The 22,247-nt window shown below is 47.8% G+C and overlaps 2 protein-coding genes across 8 annotated transcripts in view; both read left to right on the top strand.

The window, feature by feature from the left end:
• MBOAT2 (membrane bound O-acyltransferase domain containing 2) overlaps nucleotides 1-1,903 on the top strand; it is a 75,491-nt gene extending 73,588 nt beyond the window's left edge. The window contains exon 13 of the mRNA XM_036224578.1: nucleotides 92-1,903. Within this exon, the coding sequence (XP_036080471.1) occupies nucleotides 92-317 (226 nt within the window). The 3' untranslated portion in view covers nucleotides 318-1,903. The remainder of the gene's footprint in view (nucleotides 1-91) is intronic.
• A 15,664-nt stretch (nucleotides 1,904-17,567) lies between these two features.
• The window catches only part of KIDINS220 (kinase D interacting substrate 220), a 76,191-nt gene continuing 71,511 nt past the window's right edge, over nucleotides 17,568-22,247 (top strand). For all 7 annotated transcript variants that reach the window (XM_036224046.1, XM_036224045.1, XM_016121147.2 and 4 more), the window contains exon 1: nucleotides 17,568-17,727. The gene's annotated coding sequence lies outside the window, so the exon portion shown is untranslated. The remainder of the gene's footprint in view (nucleotides 17,728-22,247) is intronic.

Raw genomic sequence — 22,247 nt, 5'->3', positions numbered from 1 at the left:
GGGCGGGGCCCGTGCGGCATTGTGACAAGTATGTAGCTATCGAGGATTGTTAATGAGCAAAACTTAACAAGCTCTTTCCTTTTTCTTCTAGCTCCTGGTATTACTGCCTTCACATTGTTGCTATCTTAGTATTACTGTTGCTACCAGCGAAAAACACTCAGAGAGGGAGGAGCACACACGAAAACGTCCAGCCGTCACGATCCAAAAGGAGTGACGAAAGAGAAAATTCTCTGGGACAGAATAGTTGTTCCACGACAAACAGTGTTTGCAGTCAGAACCAGGAAATAGCCTCTAGACATCCATCATTAAAACAATGATGGGGAGAACCCTCCATGGCTATTTTTTGTGTGTTAACAGAAACCAATCTTAGCACCTTCTCAAGGGGTTTGGGTTAGTCCGAAAAGAGATGGAGTGCGGGAAATCGGACCGTCGTCGGTGGGGCGTTTTCTGTGCACCCGATGGGAAACGGAGTGAAGTAACCCCTCCCATGCCATGTCCCTGTGGGCCACGCCTTATATAAAATATTTCCATTATTTCAACGGGCGCTCGGGACCTCGGCGTACGTCCGCAGGTCCCATGCGTGCCCTGCTGCTGAATGTACGTGTGCACCCCGAGACGCTGAAGAGGTGGAGAAACAACGTGTCCATCCGGATGACGGAGCGAAATCAACTTTTCCCAAATGACTGTCTTGCCTTAAACCATTTCCTAAAATATTGTTCCTACATGGTATTTTTAAGTGTAGTATTGTTGAGAACACTATTTCGATATTCGATGTTGTGTGCCGTAAAGGAATTCTGGAGGGATTCGAAACAGGATATTTAAGGTCGTGGGGTACTTTAAAAAATGCAATAAACATCTCAGCATTGGAAGGGTTTTCTTAAGGCATCTCAAATGACTACAGGACGCAGTGGACCTGCCAGCAGGGTGCTGGATGATAGGTACCGTATTCCCCTGAGAGTTGAGTTACCTTATGTCGGTCAGAGAGCCCTTCAAGGATGAATTCCTTAAACGTAACTGAAGGTTGGCAGTGCGATATTTTAAGCCTGTTTTCTTGAAAGAGAGAGAGAGGATGACGAGGAAGGCAGACAGGCACGGATGAAGATGTGGGCCAGGCTGGGGGCGGCAGCAGCTGTGACGGGCAGGAGCCCAGCGCAGGAGCCCAGCGCAGGGACCAGGTGCTCAGCAGAAGTGCTTTCCCCCCTTATTTATCGGAGTTTTCTGTCATTATCTAAGACGTAAAAATTTAATAACTTTTTAATACATTGGACTTTGAAATTTCTCAAGTAAAAGTTCTACAGAATTCTAAGAGGATTATGAAAATAATCACAGTAGATCGCTCGAAGGTTTTGACGGAGAAATCACTGAGTAAGGCTACTGTCCGGCTAATCACTCTCTCACCCTTGACAGTTTAATTCATATTTAGGAAAGTTTTAGGGAAATGAAAACTTAGTCATCGGGTCCGAACTGCACCTTTAGAGAATCATACAAATTAGTTTCCCAACTCTTAATGTCTCGCATTAAAATTTTGCCGTTAACTCTCGTTGATGAGTTTTTGATTCTGTAAGTAGAAAAATATCCTTTTATCTTATGGGCCATTTTTGCCACAGTGGACCCCACCTGGAATTGCTATGAGGCATCTCCTTTAACCCCACAGAGCCCTGCGATGCCGCAGTAGCTGCAGAAGAGCAGGGGGGTGACGCCGGGGGGTGTCGGGGCCTCGCCATGCATCCCGAACCCTGGGCCGTGAGGCAGGCGGGGCGGGCAGAGCCTTCGGACTGACTGCACCTTTATTTGACCAATTTTTTGTGGAATTTATTTTCTTTTTGCCTTAAATTATTTAATGAATTGCAAACTGTGTGTCTATGGTAAGTCTCTTTATGTCCGTCATTAATAAATGTGTAAATGAACTTAAGAACAGAACAACTATCTGGTTTAAGCGATGCAGTATTTCATTTAAAGAAGGAAAAGCCAAGGTGCGTGGGACTTTCGAGGTCTTAATCGGCAAAAATATCAGTGTGCCCTTCTAGAACTTCAGAAATATCTGAGTATTCGTTCACATGAAATGTTTTTATTTTTCTAAAGGTAAATGTTTTCCTACCCGCTGAGGTTAGCCATGTCCTGCGACCTTCTAGAAAAGAATATAGGTAGCTGAGTAAATTTTCTCGTTTTCCTCGTGCGTTGAAATTAAGCTCGCTGTGTAACGTGAGAGGGTAGAAAAGGATAATCGTGAGAAGTATCCGCCTCCCGAAATCTCTCCTCCATTTAATTAATGCTGCAGAGAATCTAATTGCCATTCAGAAAAAGTAAATAAATTTAGAATTTAAAAGACAAGTCTAGGCATGTCATAAGTGAAAACAAGAGAGCTTATCGAAACGCGTTTCTTCAGCCTGTTTAGCCATTTACAAACAATCACCATTCGTTTCTATTACCTGACTCTCTTTTATTTCTCAGCCTGCAAACATGAAATCACTGTTATCTCTTGCTCAGTGAATATAATCATAGCATTGCCGTTGAGAAAGCAAGATAATTGTTCGATTCAATTGCTTTGAAGATAAATAGTTTGATTTCCTTCCCACTGGATCAACAAGTTTTTTTGTACAAAATGGCTTTGGATAGCTTTTCTCTAATCCTAGGGAAGTTGTAATCACAAGTATGCAACCTAGGAGAAAAACTAAAGAAGTAATTCTAATTCTCAACTTGACTTTTCTCCTTGAGAGGAGGCTTTGTGCTCCCTAAAATGAATTTATCTACTTAGAGTATTGCAAGGACTAACACCTCTACTTACAGGAGAAGAACTGAAAGCTGGTATGTCTCTACTACTGTGAAGTCTGAAGCGATTCACTGTAATGCGTGCTGCATTTAGATCACGGAATAGGACTCAGTGCAGATTTACATTATTTCTCCCCTCTTCAGTTATCCGGAGACCACTCCAGAGATGATCGGTCAACATCATATTGATACTTTTGGTTAATTGCGATACTACTCAGGGAAACAAATGAACACAAATAATTATTCTTCCCTCGATTTCATTTTCTGGAAGCAGTTACAATTAATTTAATTTGATGTATCTCAGCTGTCACCAGTTTACAAGGGGCTTATTCTCAGTTTTTAAAACAAGCGTTTATATTGGATCTTTGGGTAAGTGGAGAAATTTATTTAACTTCTAAAGTGTCTCGCATGAAAGAGGTTTATTCGGCTTCAGAAATGCCCAGCCACCATGGCACTTTTGCTTAAAAAGTATTTTTGTAGGATCTCCGCCATATGTGATAGTCACATACGGGATTTCCACAGATAGCAATTTTGAGAAAAATTTGTAGTAAAAAGGATGGTTCTAAAAAGGGTAGGTGACTCATGAAGCGCTCAGTGTGTCGGGCAGAGACCATCCGGCTCCGTCATCGGTGAGCCTGTGACTTGGACAAGTCACCTGTGCGCTAGACCAGGATTGCTCAATGAGCCTAGAGGGGACAGTTCTGAAGGTTTATGGCCAGTGGTGTTTGCAGTAAATGGAAGTTTTAAGCAAGATGTCTAAGAGGCACAGACAAGGGCAAGTTCACACTCAGAATTATTGGCACGGTCATTTATTATTGTGCTCAAAGCCATGATTTCTCAAAAGGTTTTCCGCAGCAACAGAAAAGCTTTCAGTCCATTAAATCAGAAGGCGTGGCAGTGGACCAGTTTTCCCAGAGATAGCCCTTAAAATGAACCTTTTGTAATGAAATAGTCTCTACTGTAGAAAACATATTTTCCTTTCGCTTTCTCTGCTTTTTTGGTCTCTGTGCTATGTAAAACTGAAGAAGATATATGCTAAAAAATATATTTTATACAAATTACCAATTTTAGTGGACAGGGTTTACCAACATATCTCAAATAGTATTTCATTCAAAGATATTTAAAGCGTATTTAATTGAGTTATACTTTATTTTAAGCTGCAGAAAAATTACTTTAAATTTTTGCTATTAAGGCAATTACAAAATTTATATGTTTAATCAAGGACGAGATTATACTTAGGACAAAAATCTCCTATTTAAAATTTATACCTTACACATTTTAATTCATATATTCATGAACAGCCCTGGACATTTATACTTTTTGCCTCGTTATAAACCGTTTGAAGTAGTAAATGGTTTTAAGAGTTCCATATTATAAGTGAAAGAGAAAATTCCGTGAGAGAATAATTGTTCCAGGGTGGTGTCAGCGAAGGATTTGTCCCGAGTTTTAGATACAAACCAGTGTTTTGTGGTGTTTCCTTCAGCCGCCCATAGTCCATCCTGGCTGAAGATAAACACATCAGATCTAATGTAGGTGCAGAATTCTAAATAACACTGTGAAACGTAATCTTAGCTGCCCTCCTGTACCTTATAAAACTGACGACACTTGGCCCAGTGTACTTGTACTGAGTGGCTGGTCGTTGGTACTCTGAGCCTAGATGCTGACAGTTCTGCATTCTACAGCCTGTCTGCGTAAAGGGGGCTTTGCATCTGTGCACCGTCCTGATGCCGAAGGGAAGGATTCGCACGGAAAAGAAGAAAGCCCACTCCTAAATGTGAATTTGGAAGGTTAGAACTGAGGGGGTCTCTCCAGGGTTGCTCTGCAGCACCACCAGTCAAATCTATTTATAGTAACTCGTTACAGAAGAAAATTTATAAGGAATTCCCCACGCTGGTATTTGCCGGAGCGCCCTTGTGATGGGCGACTCTGCCATGCTTGGAGGTTCCTGGAGAGAGGAGGCAGCCACTTCCACTTTGATGGGCGGGCTGCTTAGTACTGTTTTTATATGTTTTAAAATAATATTTATTTTAATAGGTTTTTAACAGTATGCAAACCCCAGTAAAGAACCGACGAGCTCTGTAGGTCATCCATTGGGAAGACTTTCTAAAATGGACATATTTTTATGCTAATTTGTCTTGCCTTTAAAACCGATTCCAAGTCTTTCAGTACACCTTTTATAAAGGAGACCGAACAAACAAAATAACACCCCGGGACGACGGGTTCTATAAATAGTAGTGTAAAGATCTGTGCAAAACCGCAGTCTACAGCTTCCTCAGTGACACACGGCCAGGTCTCCAGTCATGTGGGATCAAAGTTTGCTACTATAAAAAGAAATGGAAATAGAATGAAAAACCAAAAGTTACACAGCACCATCAGAGGAATGACTAACCATTTTCTCACTAACGCGTTAGAAATGGAAACGGTGACTGGCCGGCTGCCTTTTCCTGGACTTGTGACTGTGTCCCGCCCAGTCTCTATTTTGGGGTAACTTCTTTAAGAAATTGTTATGTTGATACTCCTTTCTTGTCCTTTCCCGTTGAAGGACAAACACACATAAAAAGAGTTTGACAGACACTTAAAATATGCGTCTTTCCCAATTTTAAGTGTTTTCGGTTCTGTACAGATGGACTTGTCCACGAAGCCCGTTTGCTCCTGACTTTTTGTCCCGTGGAGAAAGGAAGCAGACCTCCGACCCACGCATGCCCCCAACCAGGCTCCACCCGTACGTGACTGCCTCTCTGAACCAGGAGGGGCAACGGGAACGGTTCAGGCGAAGCCAGAGGACCACGGCCACACACAGGGCGAAAGTGTGTGCCACCTCGTCCCGCCTTCCCACGAGAGCTGCGTCCCGCCCCTACCTGGAGGAGAGGACCACCGTACCCAGAGGAGGCCGGGCGCCAGGGGCCAGTGTTCATAGGACTCACTTGCCTTCTTCCCTGGGTGGGAACAGAATGTAGTGTCCTGTGCTTTTCGTTTTTATTATTCCGAAATATTTTTTTAAAGGAGTGTTACTTTTCAGCAGAGCCACACCTCAGCTCCCGTCGCGTGGTGAGTTAAAGCCACCTCCGTGTCAGCCGCGGCGTGACGTGACGCTTCCGTGAGCACGCGCTCCTAGTCTGTGTCCTCGGAGCTGCGCTGGTGGCTGCCCGCTGGGTTTTAAAGATGTTTGTAACTTACATACGAATGTGGTTTCTTTCTAATTCGTGTGTCTTTGAGACCGATTAAACGGTAGTTTAAAAATACACGTGTGCGTGGGCTTATTTCGGAGGCCTTAAATTCCGCCCGTAGACCTGAAAACCGGGCCTGCCGTGAGAGGCGATGGTCTTTTCTGATTGAAGGATTCTTCGATACGAGGATGATGTTCTGAGGAGTCATTGACTCTCGCCTTAAAAATCATTTAAAAGAAACTATCGCCGCATTCTAAACACTCGGGGAGGCGATTAAAACAACCTTAAATTTGTTTGTAGTATCACGTGTTCTCTGCTAAACCAGACTTATTCAGTGACAAGGACGCTGACTTCCCTCTCAGTTGAAAGGAAGTCGGCTTTCCCGGGGCTGCTGTTGGCCTTTGCACTGTGCTCATGACTGTGTCTGGTTTTGGCTTTTGCCAAGCAGAGCACTGGGACTCCCACTGGGTTTCTGCACCACGATTATGTAAACTTGAGGGAGCTTTGGAGTGCACTTCCAGGTGCTTCCAGGAGCTTCCAGGAGCTGTCGTGAACCCCGGGTTGGGGAAACACATCGGCTCGCGCCGTTACAGAGATGCTGGGGTTGACGCGTGCACTAAGTCCAGGCTTGGTGCTGTCAGTCCGGAAGTCCTTAGGCTGTGATGGCAGATCTGAAAGACCCCATTGGGCCATGAGCAAGAACAGCTTGGACATGGTGCCCGGAGCTGCCTGCCAACGCAGCCCTTCCGTGTGTGTGTGTGTGTGTGTGTGTGTGTGTCCCAACAGGCATGACGGCTAAGGTTAACCTGATTTGCTTCACAGCACAGAAGGCCCTAGAAGCCAGGTGATGGCAGCCCTCCTGCTTTATATAGATGGACACTGTAATATAATTTTGTCTTTCAATTATTCATTCCGTAGTCGTTTGATGAGTTCTTACCTGTGTGCTAGGTAATGAAAGAAGAGATTACTGCCCTTCAAGGAGCGAATAAACGATTACCATAACTACGGAAAGTGCTTCATTAGAGGCAGGTGCACAGGGCACTTGGGATGAGGAGGGGGCAAGGTGCTCGGCCAGAGTCGGATGGTGGCACAGAGGAGTTGGCGCTTGGGCTTGTGAGGAAGCGTTTGGCGGGGCTGAGAAAGACGTGCAAAGGGACTTAATTAGATGAAGAAAGAAAAGCACATGCCAAGGGCTTTATAGTGTTAGACACAAATAGAGTGAAAGTAACAGGAGTTACGCAAGTTTAGATGTGTGTGCCAACTGTCTCACCATAACTTATTTTCCTCCAATTAGGAAAAAGAATATTAGGAAAAAACTTGAGTTTAGCCAGTTTCTAAAAAGTAAAACAAACACTCTGAGTATACAGATCAGTCCAGAACAACGCGCTCATGCCCACCACTCAGACTGGACAGAGGGTTTTGCTTCGCCACATCAGGTTCAAAGTCGTCTTTGTTAAAATAAAAACGTCGCACGTAAAGCCAGCAAACCCGCCCGGACCTCCACTTCCCCCTTGGACATAGCTATGCCAATCCGAGCCTCTTCGGGTAAACTTTTCGTATGGTCAGCCTTTCTTTCTTGTCAGCTTAGATGTGTGACTTTAAAAATAGTTCCGTGTTCTCTTGCTCTAATGTTTCTCGGCGTTCGCAGCAAAAGGGGTTGCAGGGGCTCAGCCCGCTTGTGGCCAGCACCAGGTGTTAGCTCAGCTTTTCCACATCGTTAAAAATAGCACATTTCTCTGTACTGGTAAAATATTTTCAAGTATGCTGTGTTTGGCGTTTGAGTCTCCTTTTCGGTCACATTGTCCCCAACAAAACCAGTGCACTGCCAGCACACGGACAGATGGGCCGGCGGGGGCAGAGCGGGGCGCGCTGTGCCCAGGACAGGGGTGCCGCTTGCTGGTTGTCATCCTGTGATGAGAATGGTCTTGAAAAAATGTCAGCTGTTCATAGCCATCACTGGGGAACTCAGCTGCCCAGCACCTAGGGACCAAGGGCCTGTGAGAAGGTGAGCCCTTCCATGGGCCACGGGGCCACCAATCCCTCGGGAAGTCGAGTCCCTGTTTGTCACTCCACGCTTTTTAATGCACGAGTCATTAGCCTCAAGAAGAATGTTGTGTACACGTTGCCTTAGGATCAAGACTCTTCCCTCCCTCATCCCAAAAAAGACAAGTAGTGGAAACCAATCCTAAAGCCAACCTCGGCCTTTACAATAAGGCTTCTTCAAAGAGTAGTCTACACAGCACCTCTGCTTCCTGACTGGTCCCCGACCCTGCGGGACCGCTCGCGAGGGCCATCTTTGGCTTCTGCCGCTGAACGTGATGGTTCGTTTCCCGTTTTTGTGTCACTGGAATCCTGCCGCGTCTGGCTGTGTTGACCACTCTCTTCTTCCCTTGGCTTCTGTGAAACTGTCCTCTGCTGTTTCTCCTGCCTCTTTTTATTATACTGATGCGCAGTATTTTCCTGAATGTCGTTTTCTTCCAGGGACACATTTATGCCATAGACGAACAATTAAAACTTTTACTGACTTTCATCAAGAATAACAAAAGGAGACAATGGAATAATCCAAGATCCATCCAAGATAAGGAAACAGCCCAGATGATTAGCATCTGACTTTCTGAATCACTTCGCTCCGGGAGGAACTGACTAAGAATGAAGAACTAAGGAACCCGATGTGCTGATCACAGGCCCCTGACCCTGGTTCATTAGGAAACGGGATCCACAGACCACAGCATCAGTCGGTGTAGCTCGCGCACGGTCGTCGTGCCGTTTGGGGGAAACCCGCGTGAGTGTCTGACCAGTGCAGACTGCACGGCCCCCCAGCGATTGCACGGAAGTTTCTTTTAAGTCTAGTCGTAGCATTTCAATATATTTGTGTTTACCAAATCATCTCTATTTTCACCCGTAGCGAGAGCGGGAACCGTGTGTCCTCATGCAGCCGTGTGCAGGCCTCTTCCCAGGGCCCCAGACCTTGCCACCACCCTGGGGATCCGTGGCGCTGCGTTAGGGAAGTTTCCCCCGTTTCCTCCACGTCTGCCTCTGACGAAGAGCCGGCGTCTCCCGAGAACACAGTTCCCTCGCACACCGCTTGCGGGCTCCCCTCCGTCGCCCCTGGGCCTGGCGGCAGGGCCTTCTCGTTGCCACAGGCAGACAGCTGTCCCAGCCTCCTTCCCCAGGCACCAGAGTGTAGAAGCTCACGCCGTCTCTCCTTGTCGGTGCCGCCATCCGTACTCGCCGCCCAGGGTCACTCCCGGCTAGAAAATATTAGAACCCGGCGATCGTCACTCTCTCCAACATGACCCTGGAGGCTTTCGATCCAATATGCTCGCGGAGCTGCGGCCTCGCAGGTCCCCGGCCCGCCGCCCTCCAGGGGCCTCGTCCCCATCCCACTCAGGCCCCCCGAGTAGGTGCGCCTACGCCCCGCCACCGCCGCGGTCTCCGTTTCGAGGGCTCCACTCGCAGCCACCGCCCCGCTCGCCACCTCACTCCCTCGAGCCTCCAGGCTCCACCGGGTCCTCGATGCCACCACGTTGATGTTCCCGTGATCTCGGCCCACGTCCGTCCGTACCCCCTTTCCCGGCTGCCCTGTGCTCTGTGATGAGAACGGCGGCATCGCCACAGGCTTCTGTCCTGAGAGCGCAGGACGGAGTTCTGCGCTGAATCCCGATGAACCCTACGTCGAGCGATCCAGCAAAAAAACGAAAGGGAAGTAGGGCGCGTTGGTAATGGGAGGTGCTGAATCACTGAAAAATTTATAGAGGAACTTTTTACTTTAGAGTAGTTTTAGATTTACAGAAAATGTGATGAAGGTGGTACAGAGCCCCCCCCACCCCACCCCGCACCCAACGCACTTCCCCAACTGCGAACGTCTTTTGTTCACGTGGTACCTTTGTCACAGGTAATAAACCCGTACTGACTGACGCATTGTTTTAAACTAAAATCTCCACGTCAGTCAGGTTTCCTCAGCCTTCGTTTTTTCCCGATTCCCTTTTCCGTCCCAGGGATCCATGCGGGACACTTTCCGTCACTGTGGCTCCTTGGGCTCCTCTCGACGGTGACAATTCTCAGCCTGTCCTTGCCCTTGATGACCTGGCAGCTCTGAGGAGCACCGGCCAGGGGCTGTGGAGTGTGTCTCCTCGCAGATTTGCCAGATGTTTTTCTCTCGAGTGTGTTTCGACAGGAGAGAACTTCCTTCCTGCCCAGCTGTAGACCTTCCGATCTCACAGGTGTGATGATCGAATGGACGTTTCATAGACCAGCTTCCGGCTCCATCCGGCATAGACCTGTGTGTCTTTCTCATTTTCCAGAGGCTTCCAGCACCGGGCGTGTGCTTCCAAGCACACGCAGAATCTGACCTTCGTTACAATGGGCCCAGTTCGAGCCACGCCACCTCTTACTTGTGTTACCGCGAGAGCCCCCTGCTTCCACCCTCCTTATCCCTGACAGTCCGTTTTTCTCGGAGAAGGCAGAACGAATTTTTTAAAACTGGTCAGTCATGTCCCTCCTGTGTCAAAACCCGTAGGTGGCTCCCCGCCTCCCCTGCGGTAAAATTCACCGTCTTCATTGCGGCCAGCAGCGCCCTGCTGACCTGGCCGCTCCGGGCTCGTCCCCTCCTTTGCTCAGGCTGCTCCGCCCGCCTTGGCTTCCTTGCTGTCCTCTGACTGTGCCAAGCACGCCCCCATCTCTGGAACTTCGCAGCTACTCCCCCCTCGGCTTGAACTATCCCCGCAAGGCACGGCCTCTTGCGTCTCCCCGCTGGCCTTTGCTCCCGCGCTCCTTAACCTTCTCACTCCGAGTTCTGTTTCTCCATCACCCTCGTGAGAACCTGCAGACTGTAGACCATTTGTTGGTTTGTCGTCTGTTCCCCACCGGAATCAAAGCTCCACGAGGGGAGATGGCAGGGGCTTATCCTCTCTGCCGCATCCCCAGTGCCTGGAAGGGCGCTGAGCACATGGTGAACACTCGATAAATGTCTGTGGAGCAAGTGACTATTACAGTGGCTCATTCGCTTATTCGAGAGGAAGTTGGCACATAACAAGGGCCCATTAATTGGAATGTGTAAAATGAACAAATGAGCGAATGAAGGCTGATCCCACAATTGAAAACCTCTGTTGATACTCCTGGTGTATCCCTCAAGAGATACTCTATAACTTCTTCATTATTTACTGGTGAGCAGTCTCCAAGTAGGTCTCTAAGGGATTCTGTGTGTGTGTGTGGGGAGGCGGTTACACATTGCTTCAGGCTTATATCCGGATATACCGGGGTTTGACTAGTATGATCTGCTTTTCTGTGACTCTTTTTTCCCTCCCACACTCTGGTTATATAATTATATTAGTCATTTTTTGACTCTATGTCACTCACATTCCTGCTGAAGTAAAATATTTCTGCCCACCGGAAGTCTAGCCAGTCTGCAAGGAAGAACCAGCTCAAATCTTACCTTGATTAAGAAGGCTTTCCAGCTTCCTCCAAGTGTAGTTAGTCTCTTCCTCTTCAAAGCACATCAAAATAACCAGAGCAAAGGATGAAGAGGGAAAAGATAGACAATACGGAGAAGTGAGGAAAAGATATAGATAGAGAGTATGGGCAAAAGTTCTAGCATCTGAGTGGCTAGAGTCCCAGAGCCAAGAAGACAGAATGTCAGGGAAATTGTAGATACTGATTAAAGTCCTCAGTTACTATGAACTCCAAGAAAAATAAACAAAAATAAAAAATAAAAAATAATTTAAAAAAAGGGCCAAGAGGGATGATCTTTGAGAACTTATTCTAGAAAATATTACAAGGAATTATAAAACAATAGTAACTTAAAGCGTTATATCGGTTCAAGGACATCCAAATGGGATGAATATATCACGAAGAGGTCAATTTAATTCAACGAAGAAGCAGTCGGTAGGGAATGTGGAAGTAGAAGAGAAAAGGTTTAATACTTCATAAGAAACAAACGGTTAAATGTCGGTTTTAGAGAAAGATATAGGAAAAAAAATTTGCAGAGATAAATTAGAACCAATAATAAAAGTAGTTGAATCCAATACTATATTAAATGATGTGCTAACCTAAATTTTAAATATATCTTTGAGGAGAACGATGCTTGATATGATAAAATGAAACTAAATTCATGATTAAGATAGGAGACAGGTGAAATTTAAATTACACAGTTTTTATGGTACAATAAAATTAAACATTAATTCCTAGTCTCATGAAATCGAAGCGATTAAAAACGCGGTGGACCTAATGCGCTATTAGTACCTCGTTCTGTTCCAGCCCTGTTCCCTTTCCCGGGCATCTGTGCTGATAAGTGAACTTCGGCATCAACGGCCCACAGGAACTCAAGGTGTCCGCTTAGCTCGGAAGTTTCATGCCCGGAAACGGAAAGAGCCGCGCAAGTCCAAGAAGGGGAGGAAAGAGCTGCACCTCTTCCCAACTTAACGTTGCCCTAAAAAATACTTCTGATGCAAAACTCTAAAGGAGAGGGCGCCAGCCGCGGCCGAGCTTCCCGACCGTGCAATGCCCGTGCTCACCTCTTAGCCACGTCGTTTCCCTGACCCCTGCTCACTTACCTCCTCCTTTCTTTGAGGGCATCGCTCAACGCCCACCAAGCCCGGAGACCACCGACTCTCCCGAGCCGTCATGTCCTTGGGTCTCGGCCTATGCTAGCTTGAGCGGATAGTATTTTCTGTTAGCGTATCACCCGCGTCTCTAATTAGACTGCACTCTTGTGCAGAGGGGCTCCAAATCTTCAGTCTCTATCGGCGAGTAAGAATTTGATGATGAAAACAGCTTGAGGGAGTCGGAAACAGCTGTGGCAAGGGGGAGGGTTGGCGACGTGCAAATGCATTCGCCCTACTGGTGGCTTTGAGTGGCGATCCACTAAAACCTGAAGTCTTTTTCCTGTAGGGTGATATTAATTTAGTTATAACTCTTGCTCTTTCCTCCATCTCTGTTTTTTTTTTCTCGTCCCTGCCCCCGACTCAAACACAGGGTTTTTACACTTGCTTCTCTCCTCTTGCCTCTCGCATCTGCTCTTAACTCTGTCCTGGCGTGTGCCCCTTTTCTGTGTAGTGCCGTCCTAGACATGAAGAAGCATTCCTCTACGTGTTTTTTTTTTTAATTTTTTTTTTATGTAGAAGGAACATACTGTTACATGAGTCCGAGAGGAGACTGGCAAAGATGTCATCGGAAGTGATAGCTACAACCATCATCGATCAAGGCAAAAAAAAAAAAAATGACATCTCGGGAGCATCCCTGGGACCCCTCCTCTTTCCTATAATGGATGTTTAAAATAATGACTTTGGTCAATACAGTTTCAAGTCTCTCTTTCAGAAGTCAGAGAACTCTGAGTGGTGTGATTAAGGGTGATATCGTCTTCAACTAGTTCTGTATTCGCCACATACTTTATAATAAGCACATATACCTTTTATTATCAGAGAAAAAACAATTTTTAAAGCAAGGTAGTATGTAAAATGTCTTCAGATTTCTATGGAAAATTTTCTACGCAGTGAATCCGAAACCGTGTAAAAAGCTTGGATTGCCGAAAGCACCACCCCAATGTGTTGATTCTGTTGAAAAAGATGGGAGGGTGATTAAAATTACAGTTTTGATGAGGAGCGTGGTGAGGAATGAAAAGATAACTCATATTTTTCTTTCTACATAATGCCACAGGACAAGTACAACAGCCAGATTCTTGAAGCGATTTCAGTGATTCCACTGAAGCCAGAAACCTTAGGATGTGTTTGCCAGAAAGGTTCGAGCAAGCTGCATCAACCACACAAAGACCGCTGATAGAGGAGGGGGCGTACATTTGAAACAAACTGAGGAGGCAGCATTTCAGTTATATTTTACAATAGTTATCTCAGTTCGAGATATGAGTCTGAGAGTCTGTAAGTATGAAAGGAATAAATAGCATTTGGTCTGAGTTAGGAACTATTTATTATCAAAACAGATACGGCTTGCCAGATGTAACCATCGTGTTGATAGAGGAGAACGCCATAAGATTATAAAGTAACTTTATTTTCCCTTTATTTGCAGGCTGCTCCCGCGAATGCTCTATTTCTTGCTCCCCACCCCTGGATGAGAGTTTTTGAGTAAGTCTCATAGTTTTCATAACGTTTGCTCATCACCCTTAGGTCACAAACTGTCACGTTGCCACTTTCGGTCATTAACAGTTCTCATTTTAGTAATTAAACGCCTGGCCTGGAATAATAACACCGCCCCTGGACTTAGGGTTCCCCCTTCACAGTTCAGACCTGCAATGGAGAGGGGAGCCCCGCTCGATGAATCCGTTCCCCGCCCGCCGCTTCCCTTCCTCCCATCACATGACCCCCGTCTCATCCACCTTCAGAACTGGGGGCTGCGGTAAAGCCTGTGACTAGCAGCTCTTTCCAAACTGCTATCTAGACTGCTTTAAAGATATTTCTAAAAGAACAACTTGTACACTGAGTATCTTCAGGGATTCTTATTTGTGGGGAAGCGGCAGGGAGGAGGTTCGGTTGGCATAAGCGACTGTTTTTTCAGTGTCTGGGACTGAGTGTCCCACTTCTGGACCGGGCTTTGCAAGGCTCTTGACTGATACCCTCCCACCCCCCGCTGCAGTGCTGTGATGCTTGGGCCCACGGAAGCTGGAGCACCACCCGTCCTGTCTCCCCAACTCCCCCTCTTACTACTGTATTCCAATTTCCCCCAAGAGAGGAGTCCTGTCAGCCTGGTTCGCCACTCCTGAGCATGGCTCACACCTGGTGGGCAGAGCTCAGCCTGCACATGAACCTGGTCCTGCCTAGAGCCAGCCTCCTGGGCTCATGTGGAGGCCGGTTTCACTAGCCAGGTAGTGCTGCTGGGGTTACAGAAATTATGGGGTGAAGGGGATGGGGTTAGGGTGCTGGTGGAGAGGTGGGTTGGAAAGGGGGATTATTATGGGGGCAGCTCTTCTCCAAACGGTGTTTCTTAGGGGAAGGCGCTGAAGGGTTCTAGAGCCTGTCTCCCCGAGTCATCGATGCACTAACCACACACTCTGGGGAGCTCTTCTGGAGCCTTTTGATCCAACATCTGTTACATAATCCACGCTTTCTCTTCGTGTCCACTTACTCATTCAGGAAACGTGTTGGATGCCTTGCCGACTTGAGGTATAGTAGTGTCCTCTTATCTGCGGGGGACACATTCCAAGACCCCCATTGGATGCTTGAAACCGTGGCTAGTACCGAGCCCTATATATACTATGTTTCTTCCTCACCATCTATGCCTACGATAAAGTTCAATTTATAAATTAGGAACAATAAGAGATTAATAACAATAACTAACAACAAAATAGAACAATTATAACAACATATTGCAACAAAAGTTCTGAGAATCATTGCAGGGCCATTTTAAAGGCAAATCAGGGTGACCGAATATAAGTACTGCTACCGTGACAGTCACTCTGGTAACCTTGATGGCTACTGAGAGACTGACGGGCGCGGAGCATCTGCAGCGCGGAGGCGCTGGACAAAGGGGTGGTTATCGCCCAGGTGGGACGGAGTGAGATGGCGTGAGACTTCATCATGCCATGCGGAGCGGTGCATAACTTAATACTTATGAATTGTTTATTTCTGGAATCTTCCATTTAATAGTTTTGGAGCAAGGTCGACCAGGGGTAACTGAAACCCAAGACAATGAGACCGCGGACGAGGGAGGGCTCCTGTACTTCATGTTCAGAGTACAGGTTCTCACCCGGGGCTACGGATCCCCGTGAACCCATAAATTCCAATCCCCTGTTGCTCTCAGAATCAGTGGTCACTTTAAGGCCCGTTAGAGCCTCAGAAAATGGTTTGATGTTAAAAAGGTATGTTCACATTTGAAATCACTAATTTGGACACAATGGGACCAAAATCCAAGCCTGAGAATGGTGTTTTATTGGAATCAGCTGAGGGGATATGTTAACTCCCCAACAAGTTTCGAGTCTTGATTTTTACAAAGACCCACAGATGATTCTGATGTGCCAAGATTGGGAACTATTGAAAAGTATCTCCCAGTGAATCAACCTGGCAACTCATGGAAAAAGCCGACAAGGAGTATTGTGTGACAGCATCGGACGTTGGTGTGACATCATGAGACAATGAGAAAGTATCCCAAAGCACATGACAGAGTCAGAAATTATGTGGCTTCTTCCTCAAAGGCTTGTCAAGGCCAGAACTGTCCTCAAAAGGGAGAGGGGAGTTGGGATAGAATAAAGATGGAGTGTACTTTATGGTGGGAGAAAGACAACAAGTTAAAGATGCTTCAGGACATGCTTTTGAGTACCTCCTGTGTCCTGGGCTCTGTGGCGTAAGAGGTGAGTGAGTACAGAAGACGGAATGACAAATCAGCATGAGGTCCTCCAGACAGCTTAACAGAAGAGACTCCTTTAGTTGTATCTTAAAAAACAAATAGAATTCATCTGCTGGAATCAGCGGGACAAGAGGCAGGAAAGCATGTCTAGGTGAGGGAACAACACTTTGGAAAAGAATGGAGAGGAGAAGGAGCATGGCCGGATGTTCCAGGAACTGTAAATGTCACCGCCTGGGGGAGGGGCAGGATGGGAGGAAAGCAGTGGACAGGGCGATGGCCAGAAGTCTGGCAGGGCCCAGCTCCTGAGGAGGCGTGTGTGTTAAGTTCCATTTGATAGTTTGTTCTATGGGAAGGGACGACTATGGGGATTTTTATCAAAGATGTGACATGATCTCCAATCTCCAGAGAAATGGTTAGCAGAGCACCAGTGGAAGCAAGGAGGGTCTTTGGGGGCTTTTGGAATAGTTCTGGAGAGAGTTTCTGAGGTCTTTAAATGGATCGGGGGGTGAAAGTGGCTGCAGTCAGGCGATGGGCTGATCTGATGACATTGGGGAGGTGTATGACTCCCCAATTCCTGTCTCTGTGGATGGGGGCAGGACCCAGGCCCCTTGACAGGAGCAAAGCAGGAGCAGAATCCCGTTAGGTAGGGGCAGGTGATGAGTCTGGCTCTGGAAACTGCGACCACTTTAACGCTTGAAAGAAGCAGCCCCAGAATAAGGGTCACCGAAGCCCAGAGAGGGGAAACATTTCCAGGAGGAAGCAGTGAACGAAAGGGCTGTGAACGGAAAGCTGTCAATTGCCCATTGGCCTCTGGCAAGTCCCAGATCCCCTCTTCACAGGTGGGGGTGAAGGCCAGACTGCGGGCCCGCAGAGCCGGGAGTGAGGAAGCAAGGAGCCGGCGGGCTGTCTTCCCCAGGAACAGGTGGCACAGGCGTTCGGAGAAGGCAGGGACCTCGCTTCTGCGTTTCCGTGGGAGGGAAGTGAGCTGACATTATTTGCAATGTATTTGCAATGTCTTCCGAAGTTATCATTGTGGTTTATCTCTCTGCAAAAGCTCTGATGATAATGGTGAACAGGGATTATAAATGAACCATAATAAAAGGAAAAATGCTGACAGTGGAGAAAATATTGCCTGGCGCGCCCGTCTGGGATATACCGATTCAGAGGCCGGGGGTCGGCAGCGCCGGGCGACTCAGCTTCCGCGCACCTCGCCTGTACCTCCAGGGCCGGCGCCCGCTGACACCTCCCGCCCGGCCCAGGCCCCGCCCAGGCCCCGCCCCCGGCGCGGGCCGCCCACGGGGGCGTGGCCACCAGCGGCCCCCGCCCCCTGCCTTGCGGCCACGTGATCTGTCAGTTCGAGGAGACGGAGGAAAATGGCCGCCGGGCGTGTTGAGGGCGCCTCGCTGCAAGCCGCGGTCTGTCCACTGCCCGTCTTGTGACGGCGCCTGCGGCAAAGCGCGCCCTCTCCGCCGGAGCTGTCCTCAGGCCGGGCCGCGGGACGGTCAGTGCGGTGGTCGGCTGTGCGCGGTGACCGGGAGGAGGCGGGGCGAGGCCCGGCGGGGAGGGGGCGAGGCCGGGTGTGGGGCCCGCGGCCGGGCGGTCCGGGGGCCCCGGGTCCGGCTCTGCGGAGCAGTCCGCGCTGGCTGCGGCGCCGGGAGCGTCTCGGACTTGCGGCCCCGGGTGGTCGTCTCCGGGGGTGGAGAGGCGCCTCGGGTGGGAGGGGAGGCTGTTAGCGACCCAGGGATGTGTCTTTTGTGGGGCAGCGGCCGGCACGCCCACCGCCCGGAGAACCCCTTCGGCTGCTGCGGCCGAGGCTGGCGCTCGCGGTGTCTTTCCCGGGGCTTCCGAGGGCGAGGTGGCTGGTTTTCTCCCTTCGTTTTCGTATTGGGCTCCATTGCTCCATTGTCCTGTGCTGGCCTTTCCACGCCCGGCAAAATATCAGCAAGCCGTTGATTCCGACGCTTTCAGTGGTTTCTTGAGAGGGAAACGATTTCTTTGTCAACCAGTAGTGTCGGATTATTTTTCTTTCAAGTTACTTTGACATGTAGAAAGGTTTAAACCAATGAAGACTATTTTCTTATTAATAACTGTTTACGGAGCCATCTCTGTTAGCCTTTGGGGGCGCTGGTTTAACATGTAGCTTTCTTAGCCTTAGCGTCGGCGATTCCCAGCCCGCTGGTCTGGGGCGTGGCTCAGCCCTGACCGCTCCCGACCCCCAGGGGTGATTCTGACCTATTTTGTCTCTGTCTGCTCTTGGACGACGGTGAGGATCTGACATCTGCCTTTTTTTGGAGGCACCGTAGTGTCTCTGGTACTGAGCCAAGGTTGAGAAGTGCTGCTCCCGGGTGGCAGTCTTTGTTCTCTAGCGTTACCAGCACGGACACTTCCATCAGGATCGTTTTGGGATGCTTGTTACAATGTCACTTTCGCGGCCCACCCCGGGTGTACCGAGTGGGATTATCTGGGGCCCAACCCCAAGGGATACCTATCGACAAGCTTAGTATTGACACGCTTCCCAAGGAACTCTGATGCACACAAGTTTGAGAATCTTTGTTCTGCACTCTTTGTGTGTGTGATTTCCAGATCTCTTTTTCCAAATATTGGGTGGATTCTCCAATTTAGCTTTTTGGGAGCACCTCAGATTCGGCCTGGCCAAAGACCCCCACAGCCTCATTCACCCAGCAGGAGGGTGGGGCAGGGGGCGGTGATAACCATGCAGAGCCAAGTCCCACGTCCTCCTGACTGTCCTCCTGACTGTCTCTCGTTCAGAGCAGCACCACCCCAGGTCCTGTGCTTGGCATCTGGTCATCTTCCATCTGTTCTTTGCATCTCCAGTCAGTCACAGAGTTTCTTTTCTACACCCAGAACCTTCTGGATACGTTGGTAGGTCAGAGTGTCAAATGTGGGGGATTTTATGCTGTCCAGTTCATATCTCATTTAATCTCCATCCTCGCCACCTGGCTCCTGTCCTGTGGGTTGTCTCTTTTAGTCATTCCTTGACTGGTATTCAGGGTCCTTATTCTTTGCGGTTTTCTAGTCTGGCCCACACACACTGCTGGGAGGTAAATTTTCCTAGGACCACTTGAGCATACCATCCCCCGCTTCCTGCTTTTGTTCAAGAATTGTCAGTTTCCCTGCTTTATCTGCTACTGTATTAGGACTGTTTAGAAGGCAGGACCAGACTGACTCTTTTACCTGAGGGAAAGGGGGACTTATAGGACTGAATGAGAATCAGCACGGAATCAAGATCCAAGGGAGCATCTCTCTCAGGGGCCACATTCGTTTTCTCACTAGAGGAGTTTTCTCTGTCCGTCGGTATCTGTTGGGTTCTCTCTCCGCTGACTGGTTGTCTCAAAACTGTCATTTTGCACATTGTGCATAATGACTGGGTCTCTGGTTTCTAATTCCCAGTTCTCCAGAGAGGAATTTGATTGGCCCAGCTTATGTTTTCGAGCAGTCGTATGTTACAGATCATATGCCCATCGCTGCGACGGCTGATGGCTGTTGAGGGAAGCGGGAGCTGTGGGCAGGCGCAGTCCTACAGAGAGCAATCTTTAGGTTTGCCTGTCAGTTACTCTACTTGACAGGTTACCTATGGTGTCTCTGTTTGTTCTAGACCAGTAGTAGGTTCTGGGGCTATAGGAACAAAAGATAGGTTTGCCTGTCAGTTACTCTACTTGACAGGTTACCTATGGTGTCTCTGTTTGTTCTAGACCAGTAGTAGGTTCTGGGGCTATAGGAACAAAAGAGAGACAGCTTTTATCTTTGAAGAGGTTGCAGATCTAACTGCTCTTAGCGCTCACTGTTTGCTTAAATATTCCATCCACGTTATTCCTGGGCCCACAGTACATAGTCCCTCAGTCAGCGCTCTCCGTTTTAATGCTTCTCTTTTTGCCTGGTATATGCCCTTCATTCATTTCCCACCTATTGGACCCATTCTTCCAGGATCAGCACAAAATGATCCTTCCACGATGTCCCAGCGGGAGTGACTTCTCCAAACGCTCAAAGCACTCAGGCTTTCTCTAGCACTCTTCTCCTTGAAGTAGAGCTTGGATTTATTTGGTTGCTATGTCATTTGCTTTTTGAATTATGTTACGTACTTATGTATGAAACCTGTTTCTCATGTTAAATGAGAAATAATATTTACATTACAAAATTTTTAGAAAATCAAATAAGATCGTAGATATGAAAGTGTCTCAAATTGTAAAGTGATAAATGCTATTTTTATGATGAATGTCTCATGTCTCCTGTAAGCTTACTGAGGGCTTGATAGGAATCCACCGAAGGCTAGCATGGGCCTTGCACATGATGGTGCCCAGGAAATACTTGCAGAGCAGATGAGATCTTGTCCCCTGGGCTTCCTTCATTCACCTGATGTCTGGCAAGTCCCTCCTGTGTTCCTTGAACTGTGTCAGGCCTTGGGGAAACAGCAGTGACTAAGCCAGACATACTTCCTGCTTGGGAAGACGTCGCTGCAGTGAAGTGCAGTGAGTCTTTAAGTAAAGCCACTCTGAGAAGAGCCCAGAGGGGGGAAGAAGGACGAGGAAGGGGGAGGGAGAGGAGGAGGCGCTGGTCTGGGAGGGGAGGGCCGGTCAGGGAAAGGTCCCTGGGAAATTGACATTTAAATTGAGACCTGAAGGCTGTCTAGGGGTTAGTTGGGCAAAAATGTATGGGGGTGGGGGTGGGGGTGGGGGCGAGAGTGGGGGTTGGCAGTGAGAAGATCCTGGGCCTTGTGAAGGTGAAGGGGAGAATGACTTGAAGACAGGGAATTTCTGGGAGTGACGAGAGGAGGATGCGATGTGAGGCTGGGGGAACCCCTTTACAGCACTTAAGAGGGAAAGCGGGGTAATCGAAGGTGAAGCCTCTGAGCGAGGGGTTGGGGGACCTGGCCTTCGAGGGATGTAATCACATTTATTGGGCATGCTCGAGGTCAAACTCTTGGTTTACCTTGTTAGAAGCCTGGTTGATGGGAGTCATTTTATAACTTACTAGACGTGACAGTCTATTTTCTCCTGCTAAATTAATAAATCTGACTTGTTCGAATTCAGTCCGGGAAACATCAGTTCTTTAGTTTGCACAGGAAACTCGTAGGTGCTTTTGAATGGTGAAGGTACGACTTGTGAAGTGCCTGCCATTCAGAAACTCAACAATAAAGAGGGGAAGGTGGAGGAGTGCAGAGGTCGTCAGAACTCGAGGTAGACAATGTCGAACAATCAGCAAAAACGGCTGTAGCATTTCCCCCTAAATACACAAAGTGGAGAGTCGTTTCATGAACCCTCACGTACCCATCCCCAGGTCCAACCAGCAGTTATCAGTATTTTGCCAATTTTATTTCCGCCGTTGCTCTCTTCCCCCCATCACTCCCTTCTTCCAGGACTTTGAAGAAACCCGAGCCTCCACAGGGCAGAAATAATGTCTCATTCAGCTCGTCAGCGATAACCCGCAGCACAGCGCCTTGCAAATTTCGGGCGGCCCACAAACTGCTATGAGATCGAGCTGTCGCTGAATTGTAGCCGTGTAGAATTGTATGCATTTTTTCACAATTATATGACAAAAACAGATCACCTTTCCAAAATAGATTAGTTTACCACTAATCGGGCAGCTTATGGCAAAACTAGTTCAATTTATAAGATTTTTTAAATTACTATTTTAGTAAGTTTTCTGCTTAGTATTAATTTTAAGGAATTGAGGTCTAAAGTCTTAATCTTAGCCACTGTAACAGTGATAACTCAATAATGTTTTATGTATCTAAAGGTGATATACGTACAAGTCACGTAACAGATTGAGGAGAGAGGTAATAAAATGTTGAATCATTTTTTTTCTTTAATAGTTGAGGTCAATATAGGTACTTTTTTTTTTTTTTTTTTAAACTGAGCTCATTCTGGTTTTACGTGGTATGCATGCAGTATAGGTGAACTAGGTGAAACTGTCCAGGGCTTGAGAACATGGAGGGGAGAAGGAAGGAGGAGGCCTCAGAGGAGGTGACCCCTGAGGTGGATTCTGAGGGCATGTTCTGGTTTG

Source organism: Rousettus aegyptiacus, unplaced genomic scaffold (genome assembly GCF_014176215.1).
Source record: "Rousettus aegyptiacus isolate mRouAeg1 unplaced genomic scaffold, mRouAeg1.p scaffold_m13_p_7, whole genome shotgun sequence".
NCBI lineage: Eukaryota > Metazoa > Chordata > Mammalia > Chiroptera > Pteropodidae > Rousettus > Rousettus aegyptiacus.
The sequence above is the reverse complement of the archived record's forward strand: the minus strand, read 5'-3'. Positions and strand labels throughout refer to the sequence as shown.